The 25,906-nt window shown below is 39.5% G+C and overlaps 1 protein-coding gene across 1 annotated transcript; it reads right to left on the bottom strand.

Annotated features, from left to right (window-relative positions):
* Positions 1-1,187: 1,187 nt before the first annotated feature.
* On the bottom strand, positions 1,188-25,026 carry LOC128734567 (protein yellow-like). Its single transcript, XM_053828831.1, has 3 exons — positions 24,826-25,026; positions 2,506-3,372; positions 1,188-2,443 (listed from the first exon to the last, which is right to left on the bottom strand). The coding sequence occupies exons 2-3, from the start codon at positions 2,999-3,001 to the stop codon at positions 1,389-1,391; spliced, it is 1,551 nt and encodes a 516-aa protein (XP_053684806.1). The 5' UTR covers positions 3,002-3,372; positions 24,826-25,026; the 3' UTR covers positions 1,188-1,388.
* Between the last annotated feature and the right edge of the window lie 880 nt (positions 25,027-25,906).

Here is a 25,906-nt window from a genome sequence, read left to right as displayed (position 1 = left end):
GAGATGGGAAGTGTTAATTATATTGCTGTTTGCATTGAAAGTTGGATTTTCAACACACTTGTTCAGTCACACATTTGTAGGTGAGAAAAGTTGCCAAAATTTCATGGGAAAAAAAAAGAATCTTGGTTGATTCCTATTTGAATTCTAATGCTTACATAGAGTTGTTATCGACGCTAAGAATAATATAAAAATTGTTTCTGAATACATAACTCATGACTTGAAGAAATATGCAGCATATATGAAATAAATGGACAATTAAATACTATTAACTTTTTCTACAACTGATACTAGTACCACTGCCAAATCAAATGTCAGCACAGATGTGAGAGTTGTAATGATGGGAAATGCCGATCAAAATCTATATCGATTATTGATACAGTTTTCTTATCGTTAAAAATGAGTAAAGATAATAAGACAGTATTATCGACAGCAAAAATACGTAAGAAATAGAACAAAAATGTTAAAATAATAACAAGACAAGAGGAAGATTTCATTTTAAACTCCAACTTTCGATATTCTTCCGTGACGATAAAACTTGAAGGTATTATCGATATAAGACTCCTAGCGATATTATCAGTAGCACACTTTTCATCACAGTTTTGATAGTTGCACTTTATAACTGTGCAATCCAATTGAGTGTAAAGAGCGCAGGGATACCAGATTTGCAGATTTGTCTGCAAATTCCAGATTTTTGGAGCGGTCTTGCAGATCATTATAAATTTGCAGATATTTGCAGTTTTTATGACTTTTATTGTTTTGGTGCAGATTTTTGTTCGAAGCTCTTTAAACTTACACAGACTTCCTAAGAAAGTGTGCAGATTTTCGCAGATTATTTTCAAACCAGAAAATTCGAGTAGTCGCAAAACTGCTCGATTTTTTCGGTTTTCGAGCAGTTCCAGACATTTTTTTTAGAAAATATGGCATCTCTGAAAGAGCGCATTGTAACCCTGACTGTTACAAACTGAATTTGTAACACAGTTGGGGACATGAACGATTTCAGTATTAATTATGCCCACCAAGTTGATGAAGGTTTCAAAACTTTCCAAAATTTAACAACGAAACTTTGAATTATACATCATATTTGCCCAGTTGTTATTAATGTAATTTCAATAAAAAAACTTTTTTAGCTAAACCGTCAATTTTTGAAGGATTCTCTAAAACAAATCACCGCAGATTTAACTCTAACCTTATTAAATTATCTTTATTATTATCAGTTTTGAACAGTTTCGAATATCAACATTCAGTTTGGTCAATTTTACAAACTATTCACATATGGTAACACAATTTATTTACAACTCACTGCTGACTTAAACTGTAATTAAGATACTGAACGGTAACTGAAATCAGGAATCATATCCAGGCCCGAGGCATGGGCCCATCGGTGCACCCTAAACTGCCAAAAGTTTGGCTAGAACCAAGCAGATGCTCACCGTAATGAAGCTACTGATTTGCGCCTGTCCTGCACTTCTTCCGAACAAACCAGCCAGCTCCAATCGACTCGAAACGGGAGTTGTCGACGATAAGCCGTAATGTAGAAGACTATTATCTACTTCGCCATCATAGCGGTATCTAACGTCATTGTTGAAATTATTGTCCGGGGTCTCAACATAGCTCAACGCACCGGTCTTCGATCGGAGAATCCGGAAGTTCGTATCTTCAGGATGTAATTTTCCGGCGACAAAGTTGTGCAGGCGATTGACCACCACATACAGATAACCTTCGTGGTCGAATCCCATACCATCGACCCATTGAATGTGTGTCTTGTCTCGTGCAACCACAATCTGATTCTTCGGGGTGAATGGTCTGTACGAGTCCCACCGTGCGATGGCATGTTCGCCTAACAAACCGAAGTAAAGTTCGCCCTGATTATCCATAATCATACCATCCGTTTGTGAGGACTTTCGACCATAGTCGGTCACAGATTCTAGAATGTCTCGCGGGCTTGCTTTCATAACGTATTCCGGATCTCGAAGGACGGAAGCAGGCAGAGAATAAAGATGATAGCTGGACAATGGACTGTAGTAGACGTTTCGTTCGTAGTTTTGATTTCCGATTAGTGGATCGTTTTGCGGGTCGATGTCGTTTTGGACGTGTGGATTGTAGTAGGGTCCCAAAGCAATACCATCTATGTGAATGGAAAAGTTCAGTTCGGTGTCATTAACGGCGAAACGGACCGCATTTTGAGCTGCACGCATAGAATTATTTTCACGAACTTTCCACGAGCGGTTTAGTTGACGCGAATAAACTACGATTCCGGGATCGGCACCACTGTTGTCCGTAATGTAAGCGAATCCACCAAACGCATCGTCAATGACCACCTTATTGAGATAGTTAACTCCTGCAGGAACTACTTCCGGAGGGAATTCATAGCGCATAAGAACTGTTCCGTTGCGTTTCAGATCCAGTAGCACAACTTTCGGATTGCAGGTGACATGATTAGTTCCTAAAAATACGCGTGAAAATTAGTTAGGGCTTAATAATTCGTCTTGTAATATCAGAACTTACCTCTTTGTAAAGTTTCAGTTCTACCAGAATCGATCACCCACATAATTCCGTGTTTGTCAATCGCAATTCCCTGAACGAACTGTAGCGCCGAACAGTTTCCACGGCGGTTCATTTCCCATGATGGGAAAGGAACTATTTCTGGATCGGTCCTGCCGTTATTTTCTGGTCGTACGAAATAGCCTAGAGTTGCCGGAACTCCTGACAGCATCCGAGGAATGGTCACATACAGACGATTGGCGTATGGTTTTACATCGGAAACCAACACATTTCTAGGAATATATTCTCCAAGGTACAGCGCACGAGCTCGCTCATCTTCGTTAGCGAATGCAAAATCCAGAACGTTCCATTCGTAAACCACTCGAAACTGCCTTTCCGATTGCGTTGTGGGGACAGCGGGAGTTGGAGGATTAAGGGTGGGCTGCTGTGAGAATTGCGCCCATATCCCTAGTACACCGAGGAACAGGCAATGACCCAATAATAAGCACTTCAATGTCATCTTCACACCAGCCTGTCTAACGTTCTTGTGAGTATAATCACACCCTGCTCACGCTGTGACTCGATTCTAAATAACTACTGCAAACAGATCTCACTCTAAACCGTCAATTAACATAACCTGACTAATGAATGCTATCGTCGACTATCTTGGCACTTCGTTCTCTTCGATATCGTTCTTTTTTTACTATTTTACAGCAAGTCTCACATCAAACAGAAAGTCGATTCTACTTCCACTATGTTTTTTGTCATTTCAACCCAGCATTTTGCGACCGCAATTCATCTCCCCTCCTGTTCAGCACAAATTTCAATTATCACTTGCACACGCTTTCCTGTGACCGTTGCCGTTGAAAGTCTGGATGACGTTCACGATATCTGCGAAGGAGAAAACAGTAAATGGGTGTAAAATCGTGTTAATTTAATTATTGCAAAGTCAAGTATTTTGGTTATTTGCGGTTCCAGCCATCGCCACCGGGGAGTGGACTCTAGAGTGTGTGTCATCTCTGTGGCATCTAGCGTCTTCCGAAGTGTACCCAACATCATGCAACCATGTTGGGTAGTTATTTACCTACTAAAATGTTTTTTATTTTCTTCTTTCTTTCATTGGCAGGTATGCATTCGTGATGAGTGAAGAAGCATCACACTTAATCATCAGTGGTGGAGCGAAAAATGAGTTCACTCATTTAGGAATCGGTATTTTATTTCTCGTTTTGAATTTTTAAAATAACATAATTACGGAAATAAATCAACGAAATAATTGCGAAAACAAATTTAGACAATGAAAATTTGGGAAAGGTAACGTCGAAGTTCGGTAATTCGGATGTTATTTAGAGGAAAATTTAAAAAGTGGCAGAAAAAACAAATATTAAATAACTGTATTATGTATCAATCAAATTTCATTCATTATGCAATTCGTGCTACTTAAGCGGCTGCAGTTTTTAATTTTTTCTTTTACTTTTGTTGGTTGTCCATGTTCTGTTCCTAATTTTTTGGTTTGATTTGCCAATGTCAGTTTCATTTTGTTTGACTCGAGTCTGACGTCTTATGTTTGAATTGTCTCTGTTTTATTTAGCATTTTTCTCAATTTTATCTGTTGTTCACATCAAACAGTTATGTCCGACATTTCAGCCAGACAATGACCGTGTATTAAATGCGTTATGATGAAAAATGGGCAACGAATTTGTCCTCGTACCAACTACGAACCATTCGTAATAACAACATGTACGGGAGAAAATAAATCTACGAATGTCACAAATAATGGTTTGAACCACAGTAATCGTGTACGGGTGGTCTCCAATTATTTTCATTAAGTAGGGTGTCAAAATAAATGCGACGTATTATCGGCAAAACGAGAAATGTTCTGGAGGTACATACTTAAAGCCGTCGGTACCGTCTTACGAAGCGCGAGTAAACCAAACATGGTTGAAAAACACGTTGACTCGAACTCACGAGTCGTAAATCCAATGGATGATTCTCTCTGGTTAGTTTTTAACAGCAGGGTTCGAACTAAAAAAATGTACCGACCTCGGGACCGTGAGTTGATCAAAATACTAGCTAGTCACAGTTGGGCAGTGATTTTTGATCGTCTCAAGACCTCTGTAAAGGCAAGAGATTGTCATATCGACCCTAACTAAACTGATTCTGAATTTTCGATTATTATCACATTTCACTTTTAAATAAATAAAAATGATCAAACTGAGTTTACGGCTTTTTAATTAGGTTACACACCAAATGCTGGATCCTGAATATATATTTCTACAGAACAACAGCAAGTCGTATATTCTTGACTGTTGAGAAGAACGAATGGTTCAATTGTGCTTTACACATAGGCCACACATATTCATACCTCATATATTAATTGGCTCTAATTCCGCGAGATGCACTATATCTACTGCCCAGTGCATGCCCGGAGATGCAAGGTACGTGACATCATGGAAGTTTGCGTTCGTAGTTGAGCTCTTCTTACCAGTACTCATTATTCATCCTGGCGTTATGTAGGTTTGTGAGGAATGAAGTCCCCGAAACTCACATTTTGGTAATTGTCAGCGTGAATTCTCCTCTCCACTGCTGATACATTCTGTGTTGTGAGTCATCAATATGTTCCCTCTTATCTTCATATTTTTTTGTCGGGTACATTCTCCACTGCGACCAGTTATTTGATCTATTGTGATATTTTGATCTTGTCTTCATACGTTGATCTCTTCAGATATCTAGTCACTAATCCGTGTTTTTGCATCCAACTCCAACTGCAACTGCTGACGGTATCTTTACCGACGTAGTATGCGATAGCAGGATGAAGTGACCTCGGAATTATGGCATCCCCCGACTCCCCGCAGCAGTCAGGGCAATTCTGGCAGTCGTCTCGGTCCTATGTATTAGTGTAAAAATCGAAACTCCCCACACCACTATTCAAACAAGTACGATTCCTCCTTTAGCAATTCTTCCGATAACGCGTGTCTTGCGTCTAGCACTGAATCTTCCAAATCGCTGACTGCTAATCTACTACCAGAACGTGCGTGGACTCCCAACCAATATCATAAAATTTTTTCACTGGTGTGGTAGACTTGGAGTTCGACATTATCGTTTTAATGTAAACTCGGTTTGATGAGAAGATCGCTACATTGGTTAGGCACCTTTTCCATTTATAGAACAACTTAGCGTTGCTGTTCTTTGATAGCTTGTCTAGCAGTCTAGCTGGTAATGTTCCTGTAAACGATTGCCCAAGCCTTAATTTACCAACGCTCTTGCATTTCTGTGGTTTGCATCGCGCTTGTCGATAGTTTCTGTCCCCAAGGCCTTGCGCAATGTAATCCGGTTCTAATCATTTACTAGACTTGGCACTTACCAATGATTTTACTATACAATTTTTATCGGTTGCCGATCAAAAACCGCGGTTTTGAGTGCCTTGTTGCCTCTGTAATCTATAATCTCTGTACACTCAGCTAGCACCATATTTTATTTGTTCAATAATTCATCTGACGCTGTTATCTACATGAATAAAAACAGTACTAACTAACTTAATTAAAGGTTCTGGAGAGCAGCAGTTGTTCTTTGAATTTACTACATGAAACATGGAAATCAAAATAGAGTAAGGAGGGGTACAAGTGCGATGAGGGTAAAAATGCGAATCAATGATTTATGGGTTCAGATTCCAAGTAAAGTGACTACATTGGCATGAATGAGTGACTACTTTGACAACTTGAATCTAACGTAAACTTTGGTTCCTTACAAAGCATACATTCTGAGCTACGTGCAAATGTTATTTTAGGGCGCTTTGATGTAATTTTTCGTTAGACGGCAAATACGATATCAAGAGGAGCATATTACTTGTTGAAAATTTGTAGCAGCATTTTACATCACTCACATATCTGTTTTGCAAATACGGTGAAAAGAATTTACAAAATATATTTCGCTTTTCCATAACTTAATCAAATCCCATCAAGCGCTTAGCGGGGTAAAAGTGCGATTTATGGACGGGGCAAAAGTGCGATTCATGGACGAGGCAAAAATGTATAGCTAATTATACACAGTTTTACGCACTTTATTACAGATACTCGAAATGGAAGATCTCCAGAAAACTGGGTGCTCTACAGATGTTGGCCGAAGGCAAGCAATGTTTTCCGCTGATGAACCAAAAAACAAACGTTTGGAAAAGTTTCAACCTAACAGAGGCTGCAATACACCAGCGCAAAATAGGAAGGGTGCAAATTGAGAATATTTCTTACCGAAACATACCACAGATTGAAGATACTATGGTTTTGTTAGCTACTGCTGTGCAAGTTTCATGGATTAGAGCCTCGCACTTTTGCCCCGCTGGTGGGGTAAAAGTGCGAATCGGCACTTGATCAGAAGAATGAAGAATTTATTTTGCATAACACTAGTATTCCAGATGATATATAGATGAATTTGAAGACATTGAGTTACTGCATCACTCTAAAATATATTTTGTTGTTGTCCTTCTTTATATCTCACGAAAATTGATGACAACTTCAAACATCGCACTTATGCCCCGCTCTACTCTAATTGTATATACTATTAAACAAACAACTAAAAACATTCGTAGAAAACTTGGGATGGCACTGATGTTGATTTGACCCAGAATCGCTGGGCAATCTAATTTGCCGACTACCTTCATAATGCAGAAGACCCTTTCAATTTTACGTTTTCTTTCCAAAGTATCCATATGCAACAAACGACAGCGGTCTTGATACGGAGGCAGATTGTATGTGTTTCTACATGAAAGATATTTAGGCGCGTATCGAATGAATTTGCGGTGGATGGCTTCAAATCTTAGCGACCAAATACCTGTATAACGACTCCACACTACAGCTGCGTATTCAATTACAGATCGCACAAGGGAGTAGCAAAGAGCGCGCAGGCAATATGGATCCCGAAATTCCTTGGTGGCTCGAAAGATAAATCCCAAGTTTTTATTGGACTTCGCTATTATGTACGAGTAATGCTCACAGAACGAGAGCTTCTCATCCAGGCGTACGCCAAGGTCTTTGATGACTGAGACTCTATCCAGTGGCTCGCCATTCGAAAACGCTGTTACCCATTGCAGATTAGACATCAATAGCAGCAACTCTGCTTTCTGTCCACGACAAAGATACCGCAGCCGAACAATTTATTCACAGTCCGTATTATGAATAGTTTAATTACCGATTTTTTCCCATACGGCGACCTACTTGCAAAAAACTAGATACGCATTACTCGCTTAGAGAAAATGCGTACCGTCATCGAGCTTCAAGAGCATTGCAAAGACTAAGATGCTAATCTTTCTAACAACGTGCCAACGCATCACACCTGTATTGATTTCAAAGCAGCATACGATACAGTCAATCGAGACCAGATATGACAGATAATCACGAACACGAGTTTCGGAATAGACTGACGCAACTAGTGCAGTCTACGAGGATTGGACTAAAAATAAACGTGCCAAAAACCAAATACATGAAAGGAAGAGGCTCTAAATAAACAAATCCGCGCCTCCCGTGAACAGTAACTGTTGACGACGACGAACTAGAAGTAGTAGATGAGTTCGTGTATTTGGGATCGCTAGTGACTGCGGACAACAACACTAGTAAGGAGATCCTGCGGCGCATTCAAGCAGGAAATCTGGCCTACTTTGCCGTTCGCAAAACGCTACGATCAAGAAGCATATACCGCCCTACGAAGCTGACGATGTACAAAACGCTTATTAGATCAGTAGTTTTTTATGGAATTGAAGCCGTGACGCTGCTAACGGAGCATATACGCGCCCTTGTCGTGTTAGAATGGAAGGTACTGCGGCGATATTTGGCGGAGTGCAGAGTGAACGCGGAGAGTAGCGAAAGCGTGTGAATCACGAGCTACATGTACTGCTTGGAGAGAATTTCATCGTATATCTGGAGAAAGTGGGTAGGCTATGGTGGGTCGGACACGTCGTAAGGATGTCGGACGACAGCGCGACGAAAACAGCTCTCTTCAACAGCCCCACTGGCACCAGGAACTGGAGGGCTCAACGTGCATGATGGCTTGACCAGATGGAAATGGACGACGAGTTGCCCAAGTTCGAGTTGAATGGAGACGACTGCTTGAAACAGTACGAGCCACTCCGGCTGTGGACGACAACGACGACAATGGAAAAAGAACTACAAAAGCTAATTGAATGGAACCGAATTTTCTTTAAACCTGAAACGTTTTTCAGTCGACTCACCCGGCGGTGCTGCGCGACCTACAATGCAGTAGAAGTTATAGAGGAAGACCGAGAGTAAGGTGGCCTCATTGTTCCGCGGCCTTGTCCGCCTTGTCAGAGCGTTAAGCAGCGATGAAGTACTTGACCAAAATTGCCATTGTTATGCGAAAACGTCAGTCGAGGTCGACCGTGTTCGAGTAGCAGGTAATTATCAGGAAAGAGCGGCTGAAGGTGTTGGTAAAAACATCTTTTCAGCGAGGCGCGTCGTTATGATTATAATGGATAACTAGCCCTACTTGACGCTGGACGCCAACGGCTGGCAGAGGATCAAGTACTTTATGACCGCCACCAAGGAGGTAAGTGATGACGTCAAATGTATCTCCCACGTCAAGTTCCGGGGTGAGATTGGCAGTACGAACAAAGCATCGAGCGTAGTCACTTAACTAGTTACAAATATATTATATTAACAATATAGTTCACTATTCTGCAATCTTGAAAACACGACTACTAACGCCATAGTGGCATAAAAGGTTACCATTATACACCGTAAATTCGACACGTCTATCGGAAACAACTCAACTTTCAGTATAGAGTTTAGCCAATTCTAGATAGACTTAACAAATGGGCGAAAGTCGCAAACGTAAACCAAACGGGAGAGAAACCAGCATAAGAAAATCAGCTATCCCTCGGTTAGTTCGTGCTTGCAACATTCGCCATGTTATTGGTTCTATCTTTAATTCACGACTAAGAAGCTCTATCATCCTTATTGCAATCATGAAATATACCAAATCATTATGCCGTCAATTGACAGATACCGGCGCCTTTGTTTATATATTAGATTATTTTCTTTTTCATTTATATCGAATGTGGTGCATGTTTAACGTTTCACAAGTATTATGGCTTTTCTAATTCAGTTTTGCTAATGTTCTAACAACACATGCCGTTTAGGCAGCTGAATCTTTGCTGGATTCTGTCGTTAGATATGTAAACAAGGGAACCAGCATAGTATGGATAGTAACACAATTAAATTTCATACCTAACGTTACAATCTAGAAGAATGACGTCATAGCGTTAGAGACAGCCCATTCTATCTACCGCACCTTTTTCTTATGTATTGGTTACACGCTCAAAAATTTTATTACAAAAAGCTTTTAGTCAACTTTTTGTCCGCAAGAGGGTGTTACTTTTGCATCTCTTCGGATACATATGGAATTTTGCGAAGTAGACAATATTGTTAATATAATATATTTGCTATTTTCATCATCCTCTACCATCCTTTGTCACTTGTTTTGACTTACTTCCCCAGCACAGATATCAAATTGGTATTGGTTTAGATCATCGTAAAGAATCTTCCAACCAATCACGAAGCGAGGATTTCCAGTTGGATAATGCTTCATTATTTTCAATTTTTCAATAGTATGTACTTTAAAATCAATAGGTTTTATTGGAGTGGATGCGTAGAAGATTTTTCGACCGATTGGCGTAAAAATATTCAAAATCGACCTGGAAACCACCAAGCTATTAGCGATCAAAATCTTTCGTTTTTTGTGACGCTCGCATTTTTCGATTTTTTGGAATGACACCCTATCCCAAATCTTGCCGTAAGACGTCTCAAGTCAAAAGGTACTCATATTGAGGAAGTTAATCGTGCTTCCACACCAAGTTTCTCAAAGCAAATCTTATGATTTTTTTCTGAATCCTTCCAGTCGATTGATTTGATACGTATACTGCTGCTTCTAGACCGTGTTCGCAAAGTCCAGTTTGGATCGAACTAAGCCAGTATTTCTAGTGGGCAGAGCATGCGGATCGTTAAGTTCGCGGCCAAATCGACGCACTAGTGCAAACATCTGCAAAGATTCCTTGACTAGATTATTGATACGACCGTTGAACGAGAGTTTTTCATCGAATACACCTCCTAAGTCCCGTATCACTGTCACTGGCGAAATATCTGTTTCTTCGTAGCTATACTTGAATACAAAGGGTGCTGATCTCAAAACAGAATATTTCCCGAGATTTACAGAACCCACTGTCAGCGCAGAATCTCCCGAAGTTCACTTGTTATAAGGATAAAACATTCTTCGACGGACTTTACTGGTAAGAACAGTTAGACATCATCGGCGTATATCAGAGTACCAGAATGCTTTGTCGATGAAAATGGGAAGATTATTCGTCCCTAGTATGAAAAGTAACGAACCTGGATGATTTCCTTGTGGCATACCTGAGTTTACGATGAATGGCTATGAAACTTCGCCGTGAATTTTCACATACTGCGTTCTGCATGTTAAAATGAGCTGAACCAGTTTAGCAGCGAACCTCTAATACCGAAATCATAAGCTGCATTCTGTACGCTAGCAGTTTCTACTGCATCAAAAGCTTTATTCATGTCGGTGTAAATACAATATACCTGGTATTATCTAGTTATGTAATCCGTGACGGTTGTGTGGAGTTCACACAGGGTCGTTTCAATGGATTGTTGATTATTGTTAGATTATGGTTCGAATTTTTACGAGAAGTTTTCATTAGAGACATGGTCGCATTGTTTTACTGAAAACTATAATCAAGTGAAGAAAATATGCAGTTAAAGTAATCAGGTCGAGTACTTTCTAGATTTGTTTAGCACAAGCTAGCACCATGTTTGGTTGGATGTACTCGATTTCGCGTTCAGATTTCATTACCTTGTTAATAAAAATGAAAACCCGACTACATATTATTTGAAAAGCATCATTCACATTTGTTTTCAATTAATTGATGTTGGCCAGTAAACATCTCAAATAAAATAAAATAAATTTTTGTATGGTAAAATGATACGATTGCACAACGTAGCACCGTAATTGGCTGGATTTGTTTGATTATGTGTATGTACAATTCTCACTAGCTTGCTATTGAAAACGAATCAATTCACAAGCATCGTACAATTCACAAATCTATTTTGAATCGATTGATATTAATTGGAAATCTTTACTGTGAACCACATGTCCGAATGAACGAGAATAAGGATACTAATTGGCTGAATTGATATGAACAATTCATTATCCGGTACATTTTAGTTGAATCTCCAGAGAGCGAAAATAGAGTTGAATGCATTTTTATATTGAAAATAACTGGTTTTTAAACATTAGCACATTGAACTTGTTTTTTGGAAACTGTCATTTATGTTAACAGATTTTGAATATCAAACACAACTCGAAAATGTCAGCGTAACATCTCCAATGTATCATGTGCTTCTCTAGCGGATCACCTTACGGTAGGTACTTCAAATGACAAAGTAAATACAGTGCCGATGAACACATGTCAAGAGTTAACCGCTTCAATAGCAAATCAAAGTTATTGCCGTATGGAATCAATTCGCGACACTGGATCCACACTAAACCGCGCGTTCAAGATAATAACACACCTGTCCATGAATGGTTCAACCGCGCCGATATGCGTGGCCACATATCCTAGAGCCGCCCCATCAAAGACGATGTAATTTTATAGTCTGTGCACAGAGTGGCGAACCATCCGGCTTCGACTGAGCGAATGCGGGACAGAGGTAGAGAAACTTCATGCGTTCTTCCGGTTGAAGGTTATGGCGCCGACAACGTCCAGCACGTAAACAAGCGAGTTTGCACATGATAGGACAAACAAGGCCACCGTTGGTTGTTGTCGCAGGCCAGAGGCGAGGCAGATCGGAACTCAATGCGCGCGGTTTGCATTACCAATAACATAAAACTAAAGCCTGGAAAAATGACCCAACTGTAAATACATTTACGATGTCATTTGACCCCATCGGGCGAGTGTGAAAATTTGAATCGTAAAATCTACGTTTGCTTTTATTCGTTCTGAAAAAGGTTGTGAAGTCTAGAAAAAATAATTGCAATCGGTTTGTGTGTCACATGCCGACCAGCTCAACTTGATTGCGATGTGGTTCCCAAGCTCAGGTAAATAGTTTGGTGGTTTTCTCTAACTACAAGCCAATCAAATGTTGTTGTTGTTGTTGTAGTTGTTATTATTATTCTTTGATTAAGGGCCTTAAAACGAAATATGTGGGATGTTCAAAAATCAATATTGAAATTCCATTATTACCAAATATCATACAATTTTCTGGATGTAGAAGCAACTCGGGCACACTGGTAGATGAAACAAAAACGGTCCTTTGCTTAAATATGCCAAATGATCATAAATTTGCCTCTTCTCCCGCAGCAGCAGCGCAGCGGTGGCAATCTTTGCCATTCCAGTGCGGGGAAAGCTCGTCAAAGCGATATGTTTCACTTTATATATATAGGGCAAATGCGATTCTTTATATGAAACTGAAAACGGACAGGCTTTTACGGCCGCTTTAAATAATGATTGCTAAATGGTGCACAAAATTTGCCAATGAAATTAGCATAATGGTAATGATGATGTTGTTGTTGACGATGGCGAAGATCAGGGGTTCGAATTCATGTCGGTGGTGTGGTGGGTGATATGACAAATTTTATCGATATTATTCGACAGGAGTCCCAACCGTCATCTGCGGTCGTAGGGTTCGGCTGTGCTTCCGATCCCCCCGAGTCTGGTCAACCACCGTGACTGACATGAGATGGGTGGAGAGGGGTTGAGACCGGAGAGCTATTGAATTATGTTTGCTCGTCCAGCAAAGGTTCACAATTTGCATAGTAAATTGGTTGTGTAATGAGATTCGAATCATTGGGATAGTTTTTAATAACTGATTTTTTATTATCATCCTTTGAATCCATGATCCTTTGAATGATGAAATTTGTTATCGGTTCATGCAGATAGACAGAAATATATGGTTTGGGATTTTTCCCCATAAAAAAATTTACTCATAATTTCTGTTTAACTTAGTTAACAAATAAAAAAAATCAATTTTAAAATGAAATATATAACATAGCAATTTTATTACTCAACCTGTCCCTCGAGGTCCGGAATACACCTGGCTCGAATCGGTTAAATAGATCTGATTAACGCTGTAATTTAACTGCACAGCGTCCGTTGCGCTGGTCTATAATCGTGAACTTCAGGCGTCGAGGAACCGGAGATAATAGGAATAATCACACGCTGATTGATATCATCGACACTCTTCCGTAATGATGCTTGTATGAAGCACATCTGTGCTGGGTGCACCACACCGGCGTCTCCAGCGTTTACGGGTGACGCGCGATGGGCAGTACCTACTGTTCAATAAAGTGGCTTTGATCAGTGAACCGACTTCAATCCTTTGTGAATGAATTTGTTTCGCCTGAATTGGCAGATGAAATTTATATTTGACGTACAATGCCGGTGAATTTATAGCAAATAAATATTAATTACACGAAACCAGTTACCAGAACGCAACCACGTATAATTAACTTTTGCATACCTACCAGAGTTTTATAGTTCGCTTCTTTAAGATATTAATTGATTTAAGTAATTATTATTTAATGACCCATAACTATGGCTAAATAATCACTAATAGGATATTATATGTTTTATAACTTACTATCAAAGTATTTCAAACTATAAAAAAATCGAGCTTTCAAGTTTTGTTTATTTCGTTAAGCACTTCAGAAATCGTGCGATATCGTAAACGGAAGTGTTAATTGACTAACTAGTCCACGCGATTGATGATACCACTAAATCATCCTCCGCCTTAGAATACATCATTCGAAACGTGTTAAAAAGTTATTAGATATTGTGTTGATCAAATGAATTTTACGTAGTCGTGGTGTCGAGTCTACTGGTGTAATGTTATATTCTATTATTTACCGAAGCACTGAACAACATAAATAACAGTGGAACCACATATATTTACGATATAACTGTGTCGTGAATATTTATATTTACTTATTATTACAAGTGTAAATATTTTGTTTTCTATAGCTGTAGAAGTCAATGGAAATTTTTATTGTTTACCTATTTGGTCGTGACTATCACACTTATTTATTACATTTTCTTAAAAATAGTAAATGCTATCAACCTAGAAATGAAGCATGGTCTAGTCGGTCACCACCGAATAAATTTCCGATTAAAAATCAGAGGGGTTGTGTACAAGACACGGCCGCATATGTAGGTGACGCTGGACTACGTAAGTCTCTATGTAGTGAAATCCAGAGATGGCACAATCACTTTGACTCTATTCACATTCATTTGACAGTACCGTCTCAGTCATGCAGAATTTGAAAAAGTTATATGTGGAACGATTGAAGAACTAGTTATTATGGTTATTTATTTGCTGAATAAAGTTTTGCTGTATCTTTTGTATTTACAGTGCTACAATGCTAGTACCTCATTAGTAGACAAGTGAACGTTGTCATGAACGAACGTTGTAGCACGGTAAATACAAAAGATACAGCAAAACTTTATTTTGCAAACTTGTATATAATAACTAATCTTATAAATGTCCCATATGAAACTTTGTTAAATTTTGCTTGGTTGTGACGGTACTGTTGAATGTATGTGAATTGCGTCAAAGTGATCGTGCCATCCCTGGTGATAGTAGCATGTATCCATGCATGTAGCATGTATCATGCGATTCTTCATATATACATGCTATATGCATAGAGTAGGGCGGGGCATAAGTGCGATGTTTGAAGTTGTCATCAATTTTCGCGAGATATAAAGGACAACAATAAAATATATTTTATAGTGATGCAGCTACTCAATATCTTTACATTCAACTATAAATCATATGGAACAATAGTGTTATTGAAAATAAATTCTTCATTCTTCTGATCAAGTACCGATTCGCACTTTTACCCCACTAGCAGGGGCAAGTGCGAAGCTCGAATTCATAAAATTAGCACAGCAGTAGCTAACAAAACCATATTATCTTCAATCTGCGGTATGTTACGGTAAGGAATATTCTCAATTTACACCTTTCCTATTTTGCGCTGGTGTATTGCAACCTCCACCAGATCGAAACTTTCCCAAACGTTTGTTTTTGGTTTCATCAGCGGAAAAACATTGTTTTCCTTCGACCAACATCTGAAGCTCACACAGTTTTCTACAGATCTTCCATTTCTAGTATCTGTAATATAGTGCCTAAGGCTGTATATAATTTAGCTATACATTTTTGCCTCGTCCATGAATCGGAATTTTGCCCCGTCCGTGAATCGCGCTTTTACCCCGCTAGGCGCATGACGGGGTTTGATTAAATTATGGAAAAGCAAACTATACTTTGTAAACTCTTTTCACCGTATTTTCAAAACAGATATGCGAGTTATGTAAAACACTGCTAGAAATTTTCAACAAGTAATATCCTCCTGTTGATATCGTATTACCCGTACAACAAAAAATTACATCAAAACCGCTGCAAAATAACATTTGCACATAACTCAGCAACTATGCTTCGTAAGCAACCGAAGTTTACGTTAGATTCAAGCTGTCAAAGTAGTCACCCATTAATGCCAATGTAGTCAATTTACTCGGAATCTGCACCGATAAATCATTAAATCGCACTTTTACCCCTCCTGTAGAGTGAGGTAAAAATGTAGCTTCAGCCACATTTATGTCTGTTTTACGCACAAACAAAAATTTCATTTTGTTTCAAACTGATATGTATGATTGAAATGAAAATATTTATTGTTATATCGAAAACTCAATTTGACAATACTTTACTTTTAATTAAAATCTGTTTTTTTCTTGATTCAAATAGGATTTCGTTTTGAAACAAAAATATTTTTGAGTTATAAAAATCTCGTTTGAAACAAATTGGAATTTTTTCGCACCGTGATAGACACGACGTCTTTCCCCGAACAACCCCGTTGAGAATCGCGGCTATAACGCTGACAAACGAACAGCGTCGTGCGCAGTACTTCCCAAGTCGCAAGGACTTGCATAGTGTCGTCGTCCCGTCAGTAAAATGAGTTAGATTCTCGATCCAAGAATCGAACTTTTACCCCGTCAGTTAATCGAACTTTTGCCCCGCTAGGCGATTGACGGGGTTTTATTAAGTTATGGAAAAACGAAATATATTTTGTAAATTCTTCTCACCGCAATTTCAAGGGAGATATCTGAGTGATGTAAAACGCTGCTACAATTTGTCAACAAGTAATATCCTCCTGTTGATATCGTATTTGCCGTACAACGAAATATTACATCAAAACCGTTCTAAAATAACATTTCCCCATAACTCAGCAACTATGCTTCGTAAACAACAAATATTTATGATAGATTTAAGCTGTCAAAGTACTCATCCATCCATGCCAATGTTGTCAATTTACTCGGAATCCGCACTGATAAATCAATGAATCGCACTTTTACCCCTCCTTACTCTACTATATATATTATATACGTTCAATCTTCAAAACATTTCAGATTTATTTTTATGTGCATTTAGAAACAATTTTAAAAAAATTAAGAACACAAACTTTTGCTTTCCTGCTACCTTACATATATTAGAGATTGTTTTTACTACCAATTACCAATGTGAATCCTCCCCGTTGAAGGGATTTTACCAATTACCACTACACTTCCAATGAAACGCCAAACATGCGTTATCCATACAGAATCATATTATAACCGAACACCACAGTTGTAGCGCACTTTTCCAACACAGATATCAAATTCGACTAGGTTTAGGATTTTTTCTGGTACACTTCCCTAACACAGACATCAAACTGGACTAGGTTGAATTGTGTTCGTAAGAAATTTGTTGGAACGTATGGACTTTGTCACTCTTTCTGGCGTACTTCCCAAGCAAGGACATCAAAATGGTCTAGGTTTATTTACGGTGTTAAGGAGAAATCAAAAGTGGCTCACGTTATTGTATTAGAGCGACAAACACTGTACTGTACATCTCATGTGTTCGTAGAAAACCTAAACGTTTATTTGAATGTTGCATTAGTATTAGTAATATATGTCAAATAGCAGAGCTTGCAAATGTAAACACAGCTGATCCCCGCAGCCAACCGCTGCGACTCCAAATTCCCGATATATGGCTTGTTTTCTTTATCCATTCATTCCGATTCATTAAAGATTTCCAGCAGCAACTGAATAATGCATAGAATCAATAGAATAGTTAATTAATCTGTTTGCATTATAGGCCAGTTCCGTGTGTTTACTTTACTCTAAGCTTATCTATGTGGCAAAAGCTGAAAGCTCTTTAAAAGCTTATTGATGTGGCGAAACTTTGAGACCGTGGTGCTGTTTTTTCGGAAATCGCTAGTGCAACGAAATATGTGCGCAACCAAATATCTATTAAACAATTCCAGATTATACGTTTTATGAACACCTAATGATCTATATGATCAGTTGAATTTATTTTCCATTAGCAATTATGTTTTGCTGAGCGTTTGTTGATATAAAGCGGATCGATAAATGAAATGACAAGTTTTAGGAAATTATAACAGCACTAGGAGCGCTGATTACGTGGCGAAAGCTTGCTCTGCCAATACAGATGCATTTTTAAGGCACAAAACAATACATGCATCAAACGGTAGCCATTTATCCAGCCATCTTTGCGCCATTTTCGGTTTCCCCTTAAGGAATCTTGTTGAGACGAGGAAACTTTCTGACTTGTTTTGGCTTATTTCCCAAGCACAGATATCAAATTGGTATAGCATTAGATCATCGTAAAGAATCTTCCAACCAATCACGAAGCGAGGATTTCCATTCGGACAATGCTTCATTATTTTCAATTTTGCGTTTGTTTGAACAAACGAATTTTGTCAACAAACTGTGTGTTTATGTTACAAAAATTACAAAATTTATGATAAAATTATTGTAATGAAAAAGTAATCTAACCAGTATGAACTAAACTGATCGCTTAGCTCTTCTGATTTCAACCAGGCTTTTAACAATTAACATTTATTAATATTAATCCATCTGACAACAGCATCTATCATGAATAACACTTTCTAAATTTACATAATAAGGCCATCGCAAATTATTTTTAAAGTTTTTGTCACCCCCCGCCTTGAAACTCCCCGCCTTCCCCCTTTAAATTAGTATCGCCGTAAAAAGCGGAAGAGAGGAGACTCGAAGAGAATATCTCATTGTCACATAGATCTATTTGAAAAAATACCCGAGAACCATCCTATACGTTTTTCAAATGGTGCATCAAATGGTGAGTTGACAACCTGGAAGGAACGTCAAACACAGCTCTGGTCCTCACAAGCTCCCGCCTCACGCCTCCACGAGTCATATGATACCAAATGCGGCGTAGCCTGGGCAATGTTGTCAATCTGACAATAGCGAAGTGAGGAGGTGCGACGCGAATACTGGCGCGGTAACCATAGCATGGCGCTAGAGGAAATGCTTCGTCAAACACGAGCGTCTGTTCACCAAGGAGGTGCGGCTCAAACAGCGTCTGTTCTCCATGTTAGGGGCGGCTGATTATTATACTCGTCCTTATGCCAGCAGGGACTCTAAACAGTGCTGTGCACGATGGTCCTCCGGCGAGACAGGGGGTTAGGGGCAGGCCCAACAAGCCGCCCTGGAAAACTAAAAGTTACCAACAACGAAGAACAAAATAGGGATCGGAACAATCGGCGTCGACCCACGCGACGAAATAAGGACTACGATTGGAAACTCGGGACATGGAATTGCAAATCGCTCGGCTTCCCGGGTTGCGATAGGATAATACATGATGAATTACATCCCCGAAACTTCGAAGTCGTAGCACTGCAGGAACTTTGCTGGACAGGACAGAAGGTATGGAAAAGCGGGCATCGAGCGGCTACTTTCTACCAGAGCTGTGGCACCACCAACGAGCTGGGAACCGGCTTTATAGTACTGGGAAAGATGCGCCAGCGTGTGATTGGTTGGCAACCGATCAACGCAAGGATGTGCAAGTTGAGGATTAAGGGCCGTTTCTTCAATTACAGTATCATCAATGTGCATTGCCCACACGAAGGGAGACCCGATGACGAGAAGGAGGCGTTCTACGCGCAGCTGGAGCAGGTGTATGATGGCTGTCCGCGACGGGACGTGAAAATCGTCATCGGTGACATGAACGCGCAGGTAGGACGGGAAGCTATATATAGACCGGTAATCGGGCCAAACAGCCTGCATGCCGCAACGAACGACAACGGCCAACGATGCGTAAATTTTGCAGCTTCCCGCGGAATGGCAGTCCGAAGTACCTTCTTCCCCCGCAAAGATATCCACAAGGCCACCTGGAGATCACCAGACCAACGAATAGAAAACCAAATTGACCATATTCTAATCGACGGTAAATTCTTCTCTGATGTTATAAACGTTCGCACCTACCGCAGTGCGAATATAATTTTACAAATCAGTAACACATAAACTAACTCTTTACCATCGGATCGATGAGATACTTAAAAATCGCCATTCAAGATTTCTTATGGATCAATGCATCGTTGATAAAATCGCGTTTAGAGAAGTACACTTACAAAAATTTACACAATTTTTAAATTTTATTCGATTAACCTTCCTAATGCATTAGAAAAAAGTTACATATTATGCATTGGGGTCGAAAACGACCCAAGTTTTGAAATTGTTCTCATTCATCCATTTTCAATCCGAATTTTGTTTTCTTTACCTCGTTTGAAAGCTATGGCTAAGAACTGGCACCCAAGGTATGACAGGAAATATTTGTTGATTAATGGCCACTTCTGCGTCGGTTTAGGAACACCCACTACCAGGTCCCGGGGGACATTTTTATATTTTGAGATAATTCATTTTGCGGCTCATCAAATCACATTGGCTTGATAAAATAAGATTAATGGATGTACAATGGGGACATTTTGGACCCAAACGGCCATTTTCCCATTGTTTTCGGAACATCCGGTACCCGGTTTTTGAGGACAATTTTGAATTTTAGGATAATTTATCTTGCCACACGCCAAATTACGTCAGCTTAATAACATAAGACTATTGAAAGTATAATAAAGACATTTTGAAGGCAAATGGCCACATCAGCATCCGGTACCCGGTTTTTGGGGCCATTTTTGTATTTTAAGATAAATCAGCTTGCGACACATCAAATCACATCGGCTTGATTAAATAACACTAATGGAAGTACAATGGAAAAATTTTGAAGCCAAAATTACCATTTCACCATCAGTTCCGGACTATGCGGTACCCGGTTTTTGGGGACATTTTTGGATTGCAGGGTAATTCATCTGCCCCGTTTTACGGTTCATTATGAATATCGGATACCGGATTATATGCGACTGAATTGTAATACCATTATTGTTATTTTATCAACGCGATGTGATTTGAGGTGCCGCATGGTGAATTATCTTAAAATCCAAAAATGTCCCCCGAAACTGGCACCGGATGTTCCAGAACCGATGGTAAAGTTGCCATTTGGCTTCTAAATGACACTGTTTTTCTTCCATCAGTCTTATTTTATTAAGCTGATGTGATTTGATGTGTCGCAAGATGAGTTATCCTAAAATACAAAAATGTCCACAAAATCCGGGTACCGGATGTTCCGGGACCAAAACTCATGTGGCCATTTGCCTTCAAAATGTCTTTATTATACTTTCAATAGTCTTATGTTATTAAGCTGACGTGATTTGACGTGTGGCAAGATAAATCATCCTAAAATTCAAAATTGTCCTCAAAAACCGGGTACCGGATGCTCCGGAACCAATGGCAAAATGGCCATTTGGGTCCAAAATGTCCTCATTGTACTTCCATTAATGTTATTTTATCAAGCCAATGTGATTTGTTGAGCCGCAAAATGAATTATCTCAAAATATAAAATATCCCCCGGGACCTGGTAGTGGGTGTTCCGGTACAGACGCAGAAGTAGCCATTAGTCATCAAATATTCCCTAATATACCTTGGGTGCCAGGTTTTGGCCATACCTTTCAAACGAGGTAAAGAAAACGAAATTCGGATTGAAAATGGATGAATGAGAGCAATTTCAAAATTTGGGTAGTTTTCGACCCCAATGCATAATATGTAACTTTTTTTGCTGTGGCTTTTCTAGAGGTCGCTGAAAGCTGAAACTCCCCCATAATACTAGTTTTCCAAAGTTAGGAAAAGTCAGAAAATTTCAAGCCACTAGCTCGTTCCGTTACTGAGTATCAAGCTTTGTAAGTATGCCGATGGGTCGAAAACGACCCCAATGCACTAGGAAGGTTAACCCATTCCGCTACGTTCTATAATCTTCTTCTTCTATACCTATAAAAAAGGATTTCTGTCTGTCTGTCCGTATGTTCCTTATAGAATCGAAAACTACTGAACCGATCGGAGTGAAAATTGGCATGTAGGGGTTTTTGGAGCCAAGGAAGGTTCTTATGATGATTAGAGATCCTTCCCCACACTAAGAGGGGGGGCTTCTATATAAATCTATACCTATAAAAATGGATTTCTGTCTGTCTGTCCGAATGTTCCCTATAGAACCAAAAACTATTGAACTGATCGGCGTGAAAATTTGCATATAGTGGTTTTTGGAGCCAGGGAAGGTTCTTATGATGGTTAGAGACCTCTCCCCTCACTAAGAGGGGGGGGGGGCTCCCATACAAATGAAACACAAATTTTTGCATAACTCGAGAACTAATCAAGCAAATGGAACAAAATTTTACATGTGGGTGTTTTTAGAGACAAGAATTTTTTCTATGGTGAATTGAGACCCCTCCCCACTTTAGGAGGGATGGCTCCTATACAAATGAAATACAAATTTCATCATAACTCGAGAACTAATCAAGCAAATGGAACCAAATTTAGCATTTGGGTGTTTTTGCAGGCAATTTTTTTTTATTGGGGAATTGAAACCCCTCCCCTCTTTAGGAGGGGAATAATGACCTCTTTCCCCTTTAAGAGGGGGGGCATCCATGCAAATAAAATACAAATTTCCTCATAACTCGAGAATTAATCAAGCAAATGAAACCAAATGTGACATGGGGGAGGGGGGGTTGGAGGCAGGAATTTTTTGATGATGGTTTGAGACCCCTCACTCCTGTGGTAGGGGGATAAAGACTCTCATACAAATAAAACAGAAATTTTTGCGTAACTCAAAAACCAATCGAACTCGAGAAATTTTAGACTCTTTCATAAAACATTAATCAATAACAAGACCACCAAAAACTATCAATAGTAACATTAGATAATTCAGCGCGAGACGGCCACGGGCCGCGAGTGTTGTCGGCGACCTGCCGTCAGAAGCGCCGGCCACTGCGGAAGGCAGCCCCCCGTAGAGATCACCTCTATCTAGGTTTATTTATTTTCCTAGATCTACTGACCTCTATTACTTTCCTTCAGTTGGGTCACCCCTGCGAAATAGTACTTTCTACGAAAAGATTTTCCGTGAAATGGTACATCCCGCGTAAGGTTTTTCGCGAAATGGTATTCTGCGAAACTCTATATTCCGCGTTATGGTCAACCGAGAATTGGTGCTCCGCAAAATGGTATTCGGCGAAATGGTTTGTAATGATGGCGAATATTTAAATGCTATCCGCTTTATTTTATCAGGCTAAGCAATGGGAGGAGTTGGCTAAGCAATGTGGGGGAGATTGTGACAAAGGTCATTCGAGATTCATGATTTATGTACAACACAGTTTAATTTGTGGCAACACGAAGTTTGTAGGATCAGCTAGTCTTTAATAAAAATACAGTAGAATTTCGAATTTGGCAACAAATGCGTGTCGCCTATGTTGCCAAAATCTAAACCATGCCAAAATCGAGACCCTTTTTCGATATGAAAAAATTAATGTAAATGCTTTAGAAGTTGACTAAATATCATTAATCACCTTGCAATCGGTGATGTTTTTATATTTTATGTTTAAAAAGTCCGACAAGAGCTATCCGTCCGGTGCAAATAAGTTATTTACACCCTGCGGTAAGACGTCGTCCTACGGCATTAAAAATATTATTGTTCGAAACCACATAACTTTTTTTCATAAACATACTCAGGGCATCATTTTTTCGTCATTTAAAGCATGTATGCGGAAACTGATTGATATTTAAGCGTATTTTTAGAAGAGAAATATCTTTTGTTGCCAAAAACGGATACTTTTGTTGCCAAAATCGAACCATGCCAAATTATTATTGGCATATTTTGAGTCAAACCTCAACCTTTTCGTAGCGAGGATTTTCACTAGCACACAATGATTTGAATACTCAAAATCATATTATTTTAGTCGTTAATACAATAAAAATTTTCTGAATGTGATATATCAGAAAAGTTTTTGTATATCAAAAAGCGTAACAACCGATAGTTAATTTTAATTTGGAACTCAAGCTATTCTATGAAATAAAATTTTCTTGTTCTATTCATAGTTCTATAGTAGCTTCGATTCTATAGTAAATATTATGAAACTGGCCTCTAATTTATTGAACACGTTTCCCATTCAGTATCATCATCGTATAATTTGCATTTCAGAAATGATTGTTACTAGTTTAGAGCGTGGGATACTTTAATAGCTTTATATAAGTACCACCAAGTTGTTTGGAAGAATCAATTTCATATCAGTTTGAAGCTAATTTATTAGTATCAATACAGATCTGATTCTGTAGCGGCCGAAAACAGTAGGCACCCATTATAAATTTCTATTTACGCAGTGCACTGGCTAATGTGCACAAACTGCACAACTTCCATCAGCTTTGATCATCGAAAATTCGTTCAGTACGAACACGTATCAATCTTCATGATTGAACCGAACCGTTCCGACAATAAAGCCACCCATCGTTACGGTCTAATAAACTACACTTGCACCTTCATGACACGGGCATTCATTGCGGATAGGTTTCCTGCGGTCAAGCGCAAGCTGATGGATGCTGGCAGGTAAAGTATTGTAATTAATTCGTGATTTTATTAGCAGCGATTTTTTCCCACAATCACAAGACCAGTCCTAATTGCTGTACTCATGCATTACAGGCAGCTTTGGATAATGTATAAACATACGAACACCGGGTCAGGTTATCAATTGAATTGTTCGAGTGTACACGACAAAGCGACACCGTGAGAACCTACGGGATAAAATGGAAGAGCTGATGAATATGCTGATTAGTTCCTCCCGTGTGGAAGATGAGTCAGGAATAGTGTGCTGCCACACCCCGGTCGATTCCACTTCCGAGCCGGGTGCGTAATTTGATCCCGGCACACTATGTCCAACCAATTCTCGCGCGCAAATCACTGCCTCGAGAGAAACTCTTGAGTCCATAAAGCTTGTTATGTCCACTTGACTAATATGTTATCTAGAGTCCACTCCAAGTAACTGATCTTCAAAGAACCGGAAGCAAACAGGGCAAGAGAAAAATTATTCACTTACGGTTTGTGTGACGAATGTTCTGTAGTTCGTGAACCTAACACAAATCAAACACTTTTCCTTGCTTCACTTTCTCCTTCGGTTCAGCTTCCGGCTTCACCCAGTTAAGCACATGAGTTTTACTTCCGCTTCACCAACTATGTAAACGAATTCAACCCACAGTACAAGCACTTGTCGGCACGCATTTAGTGTTATCCCAAGATCGTCCAGTTGTGAACTGAGCAGCGGCAGAGACTGCCAAGGTGTAGATATACACAGTAGATAGCGCAATGAGCCGCTTGTATATCGAGTAAACTACTACCTATTCCATCGTACGACGAATTTTGTGTATAGTCGGCGAGGATTCGCTGCTTTTCGATGCCCGCCGTCGTCGCTGTCTTGCGATGTGTGAGATTCACACGCGGATGATTCGATAAAAGTGTATCTCTCTTGTGTGGTGTTGCGCGCGATCACACATCCACACACCAACCGCCGGTACTGCTGCGGGCGGCGGCAACGACGGCGGCGGGCACGAGCACGAGCACGCTCAACTGACTCGTTAAATGAAGTTTTTGTTATTGTTTACTTCAATGGACCGGTATGCCGGTACTTTTGCAGTCACTTATTCGGGATTTCGCAGGCATTTTTTGACGTAGGACTACGTCTTACGGCAAGTTTTGAGATAGGGTGTCATTCCAAAAAATCAAAAAATGCGAGCGTCACGAAAAATGAAAGGTTTTGAGCGCTAATAGCTCAGCGGTTTTCCGATCGATTTTCAATATTCTTACACCAATCGATCGGAAAATCTTCTAAGAATTGACCCAAAAGAAGAAAAGTATGGATTTTTGATGTTGAACTATTGAAAAATTGAAAATAATGAACCTATGTTTCACCAGAATTCTCGCTTCGTGATTGGTTGGAAGGTTCTTTACGATGGTCTAAACCTATACCAATTTGACATCTGTGCTTGGGAAATAAGCCAAAGCAAGTGACCAAGTTTCCTCATTTCAACAAGATTTCTTAACACCGCGGTTTAACCTAGACCATTTTGATGTCCTTGCTTGGGAAGTACGCCAGAGAGAGTATCAAAACCCCCTCATGCCAA

This window comes from Sabethes cyaneus, chromosome 2 (genome assembly GCF_943734655.1).
Source record: "Sabethes cyaneus chromosome 2, idSabCyanKW18_F2, whole genome shotgun sequence".
Taxonomy (NCBI): Eukaryota; Metazoa; Arthropoda; class Insecta; order Diptera; family Culicidae; genus Sabethes; species Sabethes cyaneus.
Note: the sequence above shows the minus strand (reverse complement) of the source record. Positions and strands in the feature narration are given on the sequence as shown.

What these genes read in the sequence shown, in the direction of transcription:
- LOC128734567 (XM_053828831.1), bottom strand. Translation starts at nt 3,001, where the DNA reads ATGACATTGAAGTGCTTATTATTGGGTCATTGCCTGTTCCTCGGTGTA. An exon ending in AACTGAAACTTTACAAAGAG is followed by an intron (nt 2,444 to 2,505) that starts GTAAGTTCTGAT and finishes GCGTATTTTTAG; the next exon opens with GAACTAATCATGTCACCTGC.